Consider the following 14,942-nt stretch of genomic DNA (forward strand, 5'->3'; position numbering starts at 1 on the left):
AAAACCCAGACAAAGATTTACTTAGGTCAATGGCTCTCAAACTTTTTGGTCTCAGGACTGCTTTTATACTCTTAAAAATTAAGGACCCCAGTAATTTATGTGGGTTACATTTATGTAGGTTGTATGTTTATGTGAGTTACGTCTATCAATATTAAAACTGAGAAATTCTAAGATATGTATTGTCATCAAAAATCCATTGTGTTAACATAACGTTTTTTTAAAGTGTCTATGATTTTCACACCAAAAATAATTTAGTGATAAGACTATTTTACACTTTTGCAAGTTTCTTTAATGCTTGGCTTAATAGAATACAGTTGGATTCTAATTTCTGCTTTTGCATTGGGTCTGTTGAAAGAGCTCCTGTCCTGTAGCTTCTGGAAACGTCACTGTATGCCCAAGAGAAAATGAGAGTGAAAAGGCAGATAACATCCTAATAGTGTTAGGAAAATAATATTCATTTCATGGACCCCTGAAAGTGTCTCAGGAACCCCCAAGGGTCCCTGGCCCACATTTTGAGAACCACAGGCTTAAATCATTATGATTGAACAAAGAGATGTTTGGTGTCTAGGTGCTGTAAGAATGCATCATAATATGTGGAAATTATTCCATCCTTGAACACGTGGACTCAGTTTGGAGGGAGGAGTTCTCTGAGGAAGTAACATTGAAGCTGAGGCTTGAAGGAGAACTTACTAGTGAAAAATGAGGTATGAGGGGGCTGGCCCCGTGGCCAAGCGGTTAAGTTCACGCGCTCCACTGCAGGCGGCCCAGTGTTTTGTTGGTTCGAATCCTGGGTGCGGACATGGCACTTCTCATCAAACCATGCTGAGGCAGCATCCCACATGCCACAACTAGAAGGACCCACAATGAAGAATATACAACTATGTACCAGGGGGCTTTGGGGAGAAAAAGGAAAAAAATAAAATCTTTAAAAAAAAAAATGAGGTATGAGCATCTCAGGCCCTGAGAATATGCCAAGGCCCTGAGGCAGGAAAATCTGTGAACTCAAGTCATCAAGAAAAATGTTGGTCAATAAATACTTATTGAATGATGTGCCCACACTGCCCTAGACCCTAGAGATACTGTTATGAAAAAGATTTTACATTCTAGTGGCAAAAAGACAGTAAATACACAAACAAATAGGAATTTCCAAGGATGGGAGTGCCATTAAGAAAACAAAATAGAGTGTTATTAGGGGACTAGGCAGGGAGCTATAGACAGAGTAGTCAAGAAAGAGCTCTCGGAGGAGGTGATGTTTGAGCAGAGTCTTTTTTTTTTTTTTTTTTTTAAGGATTGGCACCTGGGCTAACAACTGTTGCCAATCTTTTTTTTTTCTGCTTTATTTCCCAACACCCTCCCTGCCCGCCCCCGCCGGCCCCCCCCCCCACCCACATAGTTGTATATCTTAGTTGCAGGTCCTTCTAGTTGTGGGATGTGGGACGCCGCCTCAACATGGCCTGACAAGTGGTGCCATATCCGCGCCCAGGATCCAAACCCTGGGCCGCCACAGCGGAGCGTGCGAACTTAACCACTCGGCCACGGAGCCGGCTCCTGAGCAGAGTCTTGAAGGAGATGAGGGAGAAGCTGTGAACAGCATGGGGAAGAGCATTCCAGGTAGAGGGAAGAGCAGTGACAAAGACCTTGAGGCAGAAGTGTACTTGACAGGTTCGTGAAGCAGCAAGGAGGACAGTGTGGCTGGATCCCAGTGACTGAGGGATAGGGTGGTAGTAGATGGGATCAGAGAAGTAGCAGGGGCCTGAGTATTGTATGGAGGGCCTTGTAGGTCATGGTAGGAAGTTGGGGTTTTTTTCCTGAGTGAGATGAAAACCTATTAGAGGGTTTTCAGTCAATAAGTGATTTATGTTTTAACCGGAGGATCCCTCTAGCTTCTGGGCAGACAATAATATGTGTGGGCTAAGGGTAGCTTCTGGTGGCTCCAGGCTTGTATCTGTATAACTCCAATCTTTGCCCTTCTCTTCTAGGAGTGTCTCTCCTCTGGGTGTCTCTTATAAGGACACTTGTCATTGGATTTAGGGCCTACTCCAATAATCTAGGATAATCTCATCTTGAAATCCTTAATTTAATTACATCTGCAAAGACCCTTTTTCCAAATAAGGTCACATTCGCAAGTTCTGGGGGTTAGGACAAGAATGTATCTTTTGGGGAGCCACCATTGAACCAACTAGAGTATGTCTGGGATGGGGACTGAAAATATGCATTTCTAGCAAGTTCCCAGGTGACACTGATGTTGTCCTTGCAGGGATCACAATCACCAACGTAGAGAAGTCAAGCAAGAGGGGGACCAAAAATTGACAGCATGGATATCATTGGTGACTTTGACGAAAGTGGGTTTGGTGGATGAGTCAGGATAAAAATCTACTGGAGTAGATTCAAGGGAGACTTGAAGAGAGGAAGCAGCAGTGAACACAGACAGCTGTGTAGTGGCTTTTATTATCAAGAAGAGGAAGAAATGGAACAAAAGTGTGGAAGGATGGATGGTCAAGGAATGAGTTTTTAAGATGGAAGAAATAATAGCACATTTGTATGCTAGTAGGAAGGAGTTGGTAGGGAGGGGGAACCTGAAGATTCAAAGGAGAGAGGAACAAATCATAGCAGGGATGTCCTTAAGGAGGCAAAAAAAGATGGAAGAGAGCATGCAGGTGGACTGGTTTCCCTTAGGGCTGAGTGGTCCGATATGGTAGCCACTCGCCACATGTGGCTTCTGAGCACTCAAAATATACTGAGTCCAAATTGATATATGCTCTCAGTGTAAAATACACACTGGATTTCATAGACTTAGTACAAAAAGAAGACTGTAAAAGATCTCACTAGTATTTTTTATATTGATTATATGTTAATATTTTAGATATGTTGGATTAAATAAAATATATTATTAAAAATAATTTCATTTCTTTTTTTTAAATATTTATACTGGTATTATCTGTAATAACCCAAAACTGGAAACAACCAAAATGTACATCCACAGTTGAATGGATAAATAAATTGTGGTATATTCAGACAGCAGAATACTGTAGAGTGGTGAGAATGTAAGAACTGTTGCTAGTTATTCCACTGATGAATCTCACAAACATAATGTTGAACAAAATCAAGTCAAACACAAAAGAATACTTACTGTATGGTTCCATTTACATAACAAAAAACAGGCCAAACCAAAGGATGGTGCTGTAAGTCAAGAGAAAGGGGTTAGTGATTTGCAAGGGCGTAAATGGTTTCCAGGTTGATGATAATGTTGATCTTAGTTACATGGGCATTTACTTTGTCATAATTCATTGAGCTGTACATTGTGATTTGTGAACATTACTATATGGGTATCATCCTTCACAACAACAACAAAAAAAGGTAAAAAATAGCATTGTGCACCCAAAACTACTAAAAGAAAATTTGAAAGTACCGGAGTTTGTCACAGATCTGAATTTTGATACTGGTTAAAATGTAGTTACAGGTATTCTACCCATAGCAGTCAGGATTATTAAAGCTGGTTGCTTTAACATACAACTCCAAAATATTAGTAGCTTAATGCAATAGATTCGTACTTATATAAAGTCCAAAAGGCTCTCCTCCAAGGAGAGACCAGGGACCTAACCTCCTTAATCTCTTGTCTCTCCATCCCTGAGTTCTCCAGTGACTTCTCAGCTTCCAGGCAGCCAATGAGTGAAGGGAGAGAGACGAGGTAAAAACTGTACAGGACATTTTATGGCCAAGTTCAGAAGTGGCCTGTATCACTCTGCACCCGCTCCATTGGCCCAAGACTAGTCACATGGCCTCAACCTCACTGCAAGGAGGCCTGGGAAGTGTAGTCTTCCCTCTGTGCCTAGGAAAGAGGAAACCAAATTGGTGAGCATCTAGAGAATCTCTGCCACCCATCCTTGGACCTCCAGTTGCTCATGTCCTCACCTCTGAGGAAAGGATTAGTGTGTGGAAGAGAGGGAGATCGGTGTTTTAGTTTACTGTGACTGCAATAACAAACTATCACAAACTTGGCAGCTTAAAACAACGGAAATATATTCTCACACAGTTCTGGAGGCCAGAAGTCCAAAATCAAGGTGTTGGCAGGGCTACACTCCCCTCTTAAGGCTCTAGAGGGGAATCAGATCTTTGCCTCTTCCAGCTTATAGTCGCTGCAGGACTCCTCTGGCTTGTCGCTGCGTAACTCCCATCTCTGCCTCTCTCTTCACATGACATTATCCTCTTCTCTCTGTCTTCTCCTCTGTGTGTCTCTTACAGCACTGGACACTTGTCAGTAGATTTAGGGCCCACTCGGATAATCCAGGTTGATCTTATCTTGAGATCCTTAACTTAATTACATCTGCAAAAACGCTCTTTTCCAAAGAAGGTCACATTCACAGATTCCAGGACATGATACACACCTTTTGGGGGGATCACCATTCAACCCACTACAATTAGTTCAGCAGCAATTATAATTATCTGTGTGGAAAATGATGAGAGCCTGGATTAGGATGGTGGCCTTGGAGTTGGAGAAAAGTGGATGGATTTGAAATATGTTTTAGTATATATACTAAAGGATATTATTATAATTTAGTATATAGTTTAGTATATAATACTAAAGGATATTATTTATATTATTATTTAGTATATATACTAAAGGATATTAGAGGACTTCATGATAGCTTAGAAGTGGGAGCTGAGGACAAGGGGTGGTCTGGGTTTCATAGGGCCATGAGGGGAATGGACTGGAGGGGAGACTAAGGCCAAGGAGGAGCCTGAGGTCTGGGCTCAAGACGGAAAACACAAGACCTGGTCAGCCTGAGCCAGAAGGACAGAGAGGAGAGGACAGGGTAGAGAATCAGGACGCAGGAGGGATTGGTTTAGGGACTGATGGGCTATATGGGAAAAAGGGAACGAGGATGTCACCCAGGGCTTGGCCCACCTGGGAAGAAAGGATCTGTGAACTTGAAGACAGATCTCTTGATATTATCCAGTCAGAGGAGAAAAAAATAAATAAGAATGAAAAGGAGTGAATTCAGTTCACTAGTATTTTGTTGAGGGTTTCTGCATCTATGTTCTAACCTTATACCTCAAGGAACTAGAAAAAAGAAGAACAAACTAAGTCCACAAGTAGCAGAAGAAAGAAAATAATAATGATTAGAGCATAAATAAATGAAATAGAAACTAGAACGACAGTTTAAAAATCAATGAAATGAAGAGTTGCTTTTTTTAAAAGATAAACAAAATTGACCATCCTTTGCTAAGACTCAGAAAAAAAGATACATGATTCAAATTAATAAAATCATAAATGAAAAGGGAGACATAACAACTGATACCACAGAAATACAAAGGATCATAAGAGACTACTATGAACAATTATACATCAACAAATTAGATAACTTAGAAGAAATGGATAAATTCCTAGAAACACACGACTTACCAAGCCTGAATCATGAAGTAAATCTGAATAGACCAATAACAAGCAAGGAGATTGAGTCAGTAATCAAAAATCCCCCAACAAATAAAAGCCCAGGACCAGATGACTTTATGGGTGAGTTCTACCAAACATTTAAAGAAGAATTAATACCAATATTTCTCAAACTCTTCCAAAAAATTGAAGAGAAAGGAACACTTCCAAAACTCATTTTACAGGGCCAGCATTATCTTGAAACCAAAGTAAGAAGGACACTGCAAGCAAAGAAAATTACAGGCCAATATCCCTGATGAACATAGATGCAAAAATCCTCAACAAAATATTAGCAAACTGAATTCAACAGCACATTAATAGGATCATACATCATGGTCAAGTGAAATTTAGCCCTGGGATGCAAGCATGGTTCACCAAAGGCAAACCAACACATGAGATATACACATTAACAGAATGAAGGATAAAAATCATATGATCATTTCAATAGATGCAGAAAAAGCATTTGACAAAATTTAACAGAGTTTATGACAAAAATTCTTAACAAATTAGGTATAGAAGGAAGGTACCTCAACATAATAAAGACCTCATATGACAAGCCTACAGCTAACATCATACTCAAGGGTGAAAAGTTAAAAGCCTTTCCTCTAAGATCAGGAACAATACAAAAATGCCCACTCTCATCACTTCTCTTCAATGTAGTACTGGAAATCCTAGCCACAGCAATTAGGCAAGAAAAAGAAATAAAATTTATCCAAATCAGAAAGGAAGAAAATTATCTGTTTGCTGATAACATGATCTTATATGGAAAACCCTAATGACTCCACCAAAAAATTGTTAGAACTGACAAACGAATTCAGTAAAGTTGCAGGATATAAGATCAACATACAAAAATTAGCTGTATTTCTATACACTAACAATAAACTATCTAAAAGAGGAATTAAGAAAGCTATGCCATTTACAATAGCATCAAAAACAATAAAATACTTAGGAATAAATTTAACCAATGAGGTAAAAAATCTGTACACTGAAAACTATAAGACATTGATGAAAGAAATTGAAAAAGACACAAGTAGAAAGATATCCCATGTTCTTGGATTGGAAGAATTAATATTGTGAAAATGTCCATACTACCCAAAGCAATCCACAAATTCAATGCAATCCCTAACAAAATTCTAATGGCATTTCTCATAGAAATAGAAAAAAACTATCCTAAAATTTGTATGGAACTACACAAGACCCTCAATAGCCAAAACCATCTTGAGGAAAAAGAACGAAGTTGGAGGCATCACACTTCCTGATTTCAAACTATATTACAAGGTTATAGTAATCAAAACAATATGGTAATGGCATAAAAACAGGAACATAGGCCAGTGAAACAGAATAGAGAGCCCAGAAATATACCCACACGTATATGGTCAATTAATAGTTTTTTTTTTTGAAGATTGGCCCTGAGTGAATATCTGTTGCCAATCTTCCTCTTTTTTTTTTTTTCCTGAAAGCCCTGAAGTACATAGTTGTATATAGTAGTTGTATGTTCTTCTACCTCCGCTATGTGGGACGCCGCCTCAGCATGGCTTGATGAGCAGTGCTAGGTCTGTGCCCAGGATCCAAATCAGTGAACCCCGGGCCAATGAAGCAGAGTGTATGAACTTAACCACTTGGCTACGGGGCTGGCCCCAGTGGTCAACTAATCTTTGACAAGAGAGCCAAGAACACATAATGGGGAAAGGATAGTCTCTTCAATAAATGGTGCTGGGAAAACTGGACAGCCACATGCAAAAGAGTAAAACTGAACCACTATCGTACATCACTCACAAAAATTAACTTGAAATGGATTAAAGATTTAAATGTAAGACCTGAAACTGTAAAATTCCTAGAAGAAAACATAGGGAAACAGCTCCTTGAGTTTTGCCAAGTTCGCCTTGGCAAGAATTTATTGGATAAGATACCAAAAGCACAAGAAACAAAAGCTAAAATAAATAAGTAGGATTAAATGAAACAAAAAGAGCTTCTGGACAACAAAGGAAACAATTAATAAATTGAAAGGCAACCTATGAAATGAGAGAAAATATTTGCAAACCATATATCCGACAGGAGGTTAATATCCAAATACATAAAGAACTCACACAACCCGAGCAAAAAAGCAAATAATCCAATTAAAAGATGGAAATGAAGAGACATTTTTCTGAAGAAGATATACAAATGGCCAATAGGTACATGAAGAGGTGCTCAACATCACTAATCATCAGAGAAATGCAAATCAAATCCACAGTGAGATATCACTCACGTCTGTTAGGATGGCTATTGCCAAAAAGACAAGAGATAACAAGTGTTGGGGAGGGTGTGGAGAAAAGGGAACCCTTGTACACTGTTGATGGGCATGCAAATTGGTGCAGCCACTGTGGGAAACAGTGTAGAGGTTCCTCAAAAAATTAAAAATAGAAATACCATATGATCCAGTAAGCCCACGCTCGGGTATATATCCAAAGGAATGAAATCAGGATCTTGAACAGATGTCTGCACATCCATGTTCATTGCAGTGTTATTCACAATAATATAGCCAAGTCATGTAAACAGCCTGGATGTCTTATAGTGGATGAAACGGATCAAGAAAATGTGGTATATATACACAATGGAATATTATTTGGCCATAAAAAGAAGGAAATCCTGCCGTTTGCAACCACATGGATGAACCTGGAGGGCATTACGCTAGGCGAAATTAGCCAGATGCCGAAAGACAAATACTGCACGGTATCATTTATATGTGGAATGTAAAAAAAAAAAAGCCAATTTCATAGAAACAGAGAGTAGAATGGTGGTTGCCAGGGGCTGGGGAGTGGGGGAAACGGGGAGATGTAGATCAAAGGGTACAAACTTTCAGTTATAAGAAGAATAAGTTCTGAGGATCTAACATACAGCACAGCGACTATAGTTAATAACACAGTATTGCGTACTTGAAAGTTGCTGAGAGATCTTAAGCATTCTCACCAGAAAAAAAAAAAAAAGCGTTAACTCTGAGATGATGGATACGTCAAATAGCTGGAGCTTGGTAACCATTCCACAATGTATATGTATATCAAATCATCATGTCACACACTCTAAATATAGACAATCATATTTGTCAATTATTCCTCAATCAAGTTGGGGGGGAAAAAAAAGCCCAGAATCAAAAACCAGGATACTATGAATATGAATTGATTTTTGATGACATTCATAAGAAAATAAATTCCATTAGGAGCCCTTAAAAAAAAAAAGAAAATAGCGGATGAGACCTCTCAGAAAAGAGAGAGGGTGCTAGGTCTCTAAGAGAGGCTGGTTTTCCAGGGCCTGGGTGGATGTCAGGAGGGTAGGAACATCCCTGACATTGCGTATCTGTGAGGAATTTGGGACAAGAGTGGAGAGCCTGGGGGGCCTCGGGGAGACTTCAGAGACTGCTGGGTGTGCAGCCCCGGCTTAGAGACAATCAGGTACTGTCAACCTGGATCTAACTGCTGAGGTCCCAGGCTCCATCCTGGCTCCTCTTCTTGGGGCCCCACTGCAGAGGCAGGAAGCACAGCCTGACGCTCAGCTTCCGCTCTGGGTGCGTTGGTACCGCCCAGGCACCCCCCTCGCTCCCAGGGACCTTCCCATTTGGGGCCTGCAGCACTTTCACTTCCCCCAGGTGCCCAGCCCCTGCCCCAGCACGTGGAAGCACCAAGGTCTACACTTGTCACCAAGAACAGGACACAGACTCTGAGAGAGAGGGGCAATGACAAGGGGGAGGAAGGGGATAGATAAACAGAGAAAGGACAGGCATGCAGAGAGAAGGGGCCAGAAACCCAGAGAGGGAGACGATAGAGACCCCGGGGGTGGGAGGGACACAGACTCAGAGAGAGGACAGAGACCCAGAGGGAAAGAGAGAAATAACAACCAACAGAGAAGGGAACAGAGACCCAGAGAGGGGAGGACCAGAGACCGAGGGCCAGGAGGGGAGGACAGAGATGGAGGCAGAGACGGCAGAGCTTAGCAGGCAGTGAGGTCAGAGTGTCTGTGAGGTCGGCTGCTGTCCAGGGCTGGCCTGGGGTCCTGGTGCCCAGAGTGGGCGGCTGCAAGTAGACCAGGAGTGCCTGTGTGTCCCCCAGCCGAGCCATGGAGACCTGGGAGGGACTGCCTGCTGTGTCCTTGGTGCCCACAGATTCCAAGGCCCCTCAGGTACGGGGGTGTGTGTCCCAGTGGGGCAGGTGAGCGAGATAGGGACGCAGACAGAGAAAAAAGCCACCTCATGTGGAGAGGAAGGGGGCGGGGCTCCGCCCCTGGAACTTCCTCTTTCTCTGTGTTCCTTTCTCCCTCTCTCAGTCTCTCCTTCTCTCTCTCTTTCTCTCTCTCTCTCTTACGGCCTCTGTCTTTCTGATTGTCTCCCCTACTGCCAACACCTCTTCCTGTCCCGTCCCTCCCACTGGTGGCTCACCACTCTGTGCGAAGATGTCGGCCCAGGACAGATGCCTCAGCCTCATCAAGTACCTCCTCTTCGTTTTCAACCTCTTCTTCTTCGTGAGTTGCCTCATGGCTTACCCAGCCCGGGCCCCCCCACACACAATCCCCTCCGCTGCCGCAGCCGCCCAGCCTCCTGGGTCCCCCTTTGCCCACTGCCATATTCTCCTCTCCTCTCCCCAGGTCCTAGGCGGCCTTATTTTCTGCTTCGGCATCTGGATACTCATCGACAAGACCAGTTTCGTGTCCTTTGTGGGTGAGGGGGCTGGGACCAGTGGGGTGGGCCTCCCTGGGGCAGGCTGGACACACCCTCCCCCTAACTGGCCTCCTGGGGTCCCCTTGTCCCAGGGAGGCCCTCAGTGCCCCACTCCCGAGGCAGGTCCCAAGCTTTGCTCCACCGCTCGCCTCTGGCCTGCCCGAGCCTTGGCATCTTCCTCTGATAAATGAGTTGTGCATACTAATACTACTACTAATAATAATAGTAATAATAATAGCCATTCCTCGGGCACATCCTACATGTCAGGCCTTGGGTGGATGCTGATTTTTTCACAAACCTTCCCCTCTCTTGAGGTTCAGAGAGGGGAAGTCACTTACTGGATGTCACCCAGAAAGGAAGCAGAAGAGCAGATGTGACACTGATAACAATAGTAGGAAAATAATAATCGGCTAATCGTCCAAATCCTAATAGCTCATATTTACTTAAGTGTTTGCCCTGGGTTGAACACATGTCCCTCCAAACAACCCTAAGAAATAGATATTATTTATTAAGCCCCTAGGCTGCAGGGAGGTTCAAGTGACCAATCCCATGTCACGGAACGAGTCATGGGGCTGAAACTATTGGTAGGAGGAGCTGAAGGAGGACAGAGAGAGTGAGAGCAAGAAGGAGGGACAGAGACCAGAGAGAAGGAGGGATAGAAATCCAGAGAGAGGGGAAAAGAGACCTAGAGAGAGAAAGGGACAGAGACTAGGGCAAGGACAGATGCCCAGAGAAGAGTGCCAGGAGCCCAGACAGAGGGCCCCAGGATGCTCCTCCCTACTTGGGTGGCTGCGTGGGTGGGGAACAGGGCTGCCTGCCTGGAGCTGCATGCTTGGGGCCCAATGTCACTGCCTCTCCTCTCCCCCAGGCTTGTCCTTCATGCCCCTGCAGATCTGGTCCAAGGCCCTGGCCATCTTAGGAATCCTCACCATGGGCCTGGCCCTCCTGGGCTGTGTGGGGGCCCTGAAGGAACTCCCCTGCCTCCTAGGCCTGGTGAGTGCCCCGTCGCCTCTCCAACCCTGGGACCACGGACATCCCCCCTCAAATAGAGCTCTGGCAGCCCCTGACACCCAGGGAGGGGCTCGGTCTGATCTCTCCACTCTGCCCCCCAGTACTTTGGGATCCTGCTGCTCCTGTTTGCCACGCAGATCACCCTGGGAATCCTCATCTCCACTCAGGGGGGCCGGGTGAGCTTGTCTTCCCCTCCTACTGTCCCCTGCAGCTAGTGGCGGCGGGGGGGGGGGGGGGGGGGCTTGGAGGGGATGGAAAGAGATGGAAACAAAGACAGGTGAGAGCTGAGATAGATAAAGAGATATAACAGAGGCAGAGGAAGATGGAGAGAAACAGACACAGAAAGAGACAGAAGAGAGAGAGATACAGAGACTGGCAGAAAGATACAGAGAGAGAGAGACAGACAGACAGACAGGGAGAGTCAGAGAGAGACTCACCGACACAGACAGAGGAAGAGACATAGCAAGAGAGAAAGAAATCCAAAGGGAAACAAACAAACAGAAAATAAATAAATAAATAAATAAAAAACACGCAGAGAGACAAAAGGCTCCGAGGCAGTGACAGGGACCTAATGAGAGATGGTGGGAGACAGAGGGAGAAACAGAAAGACAGATGGTAGAAACTGGCAGAGATTTTGAGGAACAAAAGCATAGCTAGCCATTCCGTGAGGAACTGAGGCAGACATAAGGATGCTCAGGGACCCCTTGGGGCTGACACACCCGGGGAGTGGCGCGAGTGGGTCGGAGCAGGTAGGGGTGGGGAGGCGGGAAGGGGTCCAGCCTCTCACTCTTGGCCTCTCAGCTGAAGCGGAGAGTGAAGGACATCGTCCTGGAGACTATCCAGAACTACCGCACCAACCCGGAGCAGACTGGGGCCGAGGAGAGCTGGGACTTCGTGCAGTTTCAGGTGCGTGAGGTCCCCACCCCCTGGGACGTGTATCCCTCCCTCCAGCTCTGAGACTGACGGGGATCGGCTCTCGGTCGAGGAGACTTCGCCCCAACGGAGCCCGGGCCCCCAGGTCCAGGACCCTCCTGTAACCCTACCTACGCACCCCACCTCCTGCCATGCCGGACGTGGGCCCGCCCTCAAATAACAAATCTGGCCTCAATGTGGCCCAGTCTCCCAGCTGCCAGACCTTGGAATGGCTCCATCTTTTGCCTCGACAAGACTCCGCCCTCAGGCCCCAGGCCCTAGGGTGACCCCACTGCCTGCCTCGTAGTGACTCTGGCTCCCACGGGCTCACGTGAGGCTCCATTCCCTGGTCATTCATGTGGCCCCGCCCTCCATCCACCTGTCCCATACCTGAGGCTGAATTGCACTGCCCACCCAATCTTCCGTCCACAGCGTGATTCTGCAGCTCCTCCCCCAGCCCCAGCTCGCCCCGTGATTCGTCTCTCCCAACCCTATGTTCCCCTAATGAGCTCTGGCCCCGTCGTGACCCCAGCCCACACCCCACTGCACCCACCACTTAGCCCTCTGCTCTCCAAAATGACCTCATACACATCCCCCAGTCCTCTGATCCCCCCACATCATCTTGCATCTCCCCAGTCCCGGTCCCTCTAACTCTTGTCCCTCTCCTAGCTGCGCTGCTGCGGCTGGTTCTCTCCTCAGGACTGGTACCGCGTCCCCAGCCTGAGCAGCAACGAGTCGGCGGCGCGCCACGTGCCCTGCTCCTGCTATAACTCATCGGGCGCCAACGACTCCGCAACCTTGGAAAAGATCTCCTCCTCCCAGTTCAGCCGGCCTGGACCACTAGCGCGGCAGCGACACAGTACAGACCGTTGCGTGGTCCCTGCCAACGCCTATATCTACAGTGAGGTGGGGAGGATTCGAAGCAGGAACTGCTGGAACGAGGAGAGGCCTGTGGGAGGTGTAGGGCTGCAGGGAGGGTCCCCAGGAGGCCGGGCCGCAGGACTAGGAGAGGTCGCAAGTAGGGTGGGGCTACAAGAAAGAACAGGACAACGGGAGGAGCGGGGTCTGTAGGAGGGGCGGGGCCTAAAGCCAAGGGCTGGCTGAAAGGGCAGGACCTGGAACGCTGATGTCTAGGGATGGGGAGACTTGGACCAGCCAAAGTGGAGACTAGAGAACTCTGGTAACTAGGGAAGCGGGGCGGGGCCTGAAAGAGGGGTGAAGGCTGGACTGAGAACGGTGGGCCCAGGCTTGAGGGCCAATCCCAGAAAGAACTCTACCTTTAACCTTTCCCTACGTCCCCAGGGATGCGAGCGGAGCCTCGAAAAGTGGTTGCACAACAACCTTATCTCCATAGTGGGCGTCTGTCTGGGCGTCGGTCTACTCGAGGTGAGCTGGTCCTGCCTCCACTCGCGATTGGCCCTACAATCCCTAGCTGCCCCCAACCCCCGCAAATTGCGCATACCCCCGCTTCCTCTGGGAAAGGCGCATGCGTGATAGGGCGTCAGCCAATCCACGCCTTCGGGCCGCTCGGGCTAGAACCAAGGAGACCTGGCCTCTGTGAGCCCTGATTGGCTGCACGGAGGGAGCAGGCGTTTCCGCCCTCCCTCTCGAGGCTCCCATTGGACTCCTCGGAGTACCAGCCTCCTGCTATTCGCCGCAATATCCCTCTCCTTTCCCCGCAGGTGAGTGTGGCGGGGCTGAGCCTGCTGCCCCCGCGCGGCGCGCTCTGCCGGGATGCCCAGCCGCAGGTCCTGGGGGCTAACGGTTCGAGCCCCGAGCCCGGCCTGAGCGCTGATGGCGGCGGCGGGCGCTGTGGTGCGCTGAGCAGCAGCGGGCGTAGCGGCAGTATGTGGGGTGGCTGGGGCATGGCAGATGCCTGCCCCAACTGGGGGGACAAGGCCCCGCAGGGCAAATTGCCCATGTCCCTGGGGCCCTGGCCGCTTTGGGATCAAGACGAGGAACAGCCTGAGACCGGGACCGGGAGCGCGGGCGCAGAGGTGGAGGCCGAGGTGGAATTGGAGGCCGAGGTGGAAGGGGAGACAGATGAGCCTCCGGAATAAAGGACCCTGGGCTTGCTCTGGATCTCACTCCTTCCCAGACTCCAGACCTGCGCTAGACGCAGCTGGGTTCCCCTTGACCCCTCACTGTTCCCCTTCCAGCTCCTGCTGTGCTCCCACCCTCCCCGGTCCGCCCGCATCTTCTATAGCACCCCCCCCCATGACCTCCTGCCCTTTTACCCTTAACTCCACCACATTCTCCACCTCTCTCATCTTCCCCCCAACTCCTGTCCTTGACCCCATCTTTCACAGCCACGCCAAGTTCTCCCTCTAGCCCAGCCCATTTTCTGCCTGCTCCCTTCTCTGCCCCTCTCAGGACTCCTCCCCGCCCAATTCTCGGTGCCTTACTTTTTCCCCCCGACTTTTCTCCCTCGGGACCGCCACCACCCCAACCCCTCTCACTGGCACCCCCTCGACCTCTCTGACTGCATCTCCTTTCTCTATAGCTCAGCTTCATGACGCTCTCCATATTCCTGTGCAGAAACCTGGACCACGTCTACGACCGGCTCGCTCGGTACCGCTAGGCCCCGCCCTTCCCCCTTCCAGTGCCCTGGGCATTTCCCTGTCCCTGTAAATATTTGTTTAATCCCCAGTTAGCCCCAGCGAGTGAGCTCTCCGCCTCCTCATTCCCCCTGGGGACGCAGGTGTCTGCCTGCCCCGCTGCTGTTACCTCTCCCGGGGGACCTGGGGCTTCCGCCACCAGCTTCCTGCCCCCAAAGATACCTCATTTCCTTAGCTCATCTGTCGGCCTACCACTTCCCACAAGATGATTTTTCACCCAAACCCCAAATAAATCCCCTGTGTTTTGGTAAAATAGCTTTATCCTCTGTCAAAACACAAACCA

At 47.6% G+C, this 14,942-nt stretch overlaps 1 protein-coding gene and 1 long non-coding RNA gene across 8 annotated transcripts; one reads left to right on the top strand and one right to left on the bottom strand.

Annotated features, from left to right (window-relative positions):
• Positions 1 to 270: 270 nt before the first annotated feature.
• LOC138915939 (uncharacterized) lies at positions 271 to 4,443 on the bottom strand. 2 transcript variants are annotated; one of them, XR_011422448.1, is made up of 3 exons: positions 3,602 to 3,829; positions 3,131 to 3,180; positions 271 to 386 (listed from the first exon to the last, which is right to left on the bottom strand). It is a non-coding gene; the product is annotated as an uncharacterized lncRNA (long non-coding RNA). The 2 variants fall into 2 exon arrangements; XR_011422449.1 differs by lacking the exon at positions 3,602 to 3,829 and adding an exon at positions 4,030 to 4,443 and having other exon boundaries at positions 272 to 386.
• A 5,221-nt stretch (positions 4,444 to 9,664) lies between these two features.
• Positions 9,665 to 14,912, top strand: CD37 (CD37 molecule). Of its 6 annotated transcripts, none has more exons than XM_070224722.1 (8): positions 9,665 to 9,922; positions 10,046 to 10,114; positions 10,987 to 11,111; positions 11,231 to 11,305; positions 11,931 to 12,035; positions 12,711 to 12,947; positions 13,344 to 13,427; positions 14,545 to 14,912. In XM_070224722.1, exons 1-8 carry the CDS (start codon positions 9,871 to 9,873, stop codon positions 14,620 to 14,622), a joined length of 825 nt encoding a protein of 274 aa, XP_070080823.1. In that variant the 5' UTR covers positions 9,665 to 9,870; the 3' UTR covers positions 14,623 to 14,912. The 6 variants fall into 6 exon arrangements, with proteins under 6 accessions (XP_070080823.1, XP_001491019.5, XP_023505891.2 ...); XM_001490969.5 differs by having other exon boundaries at positions 9,667 to 9,922; positions 10,046 to 10,118; XM_023650123.2 differs by having other exon boundaries at positions 9,678 to 9,922; positions 13,724 to 14,912.
• Positions 14,913 to 14,942: the final 30 nt, after the last annotated feature.

The sequence above is a fragment of the Equus caballus genome, chromosome 10 (genome assembly GCF_041296265.1).
Source record: "Equus caballus isolate H_3958 breed thoroughbred chromosome 10, TB-T2T, whole genome shotgun sequence".
NCBI classification, from domain to species: domain Eukaryota; kingdom Metazoa; phylum Chordata; class Mammalia; order Perissodactyla; family Equidae; genus Equus; species Equus caballus.

Bases quoted from the DNA above. Each gene is read 5' to 3' on its own strand.
- CD37 (XM_023650121.2), top strand. From the start codon at position 9,854: ATGTCGGCCCAGGACAGATGCCTCAGCCTCATCAAGTACCTCCTCTTC. The intron at 9,923-10,045 runs GTGAGTTGCCTC...TCCTCTCCCCAG, and splicing joins TTTTCAACCTCTTCTTCTTC to GTCCTAGGCGGCCTTATTTT. The intron at 12,948-13,343 runs GTGGGGAGGATT...CTACGTCCCCAG, and splicing joins ACGCCTATATCTACAGTGAG to GGATGCGAGCGGAGCCTCGA.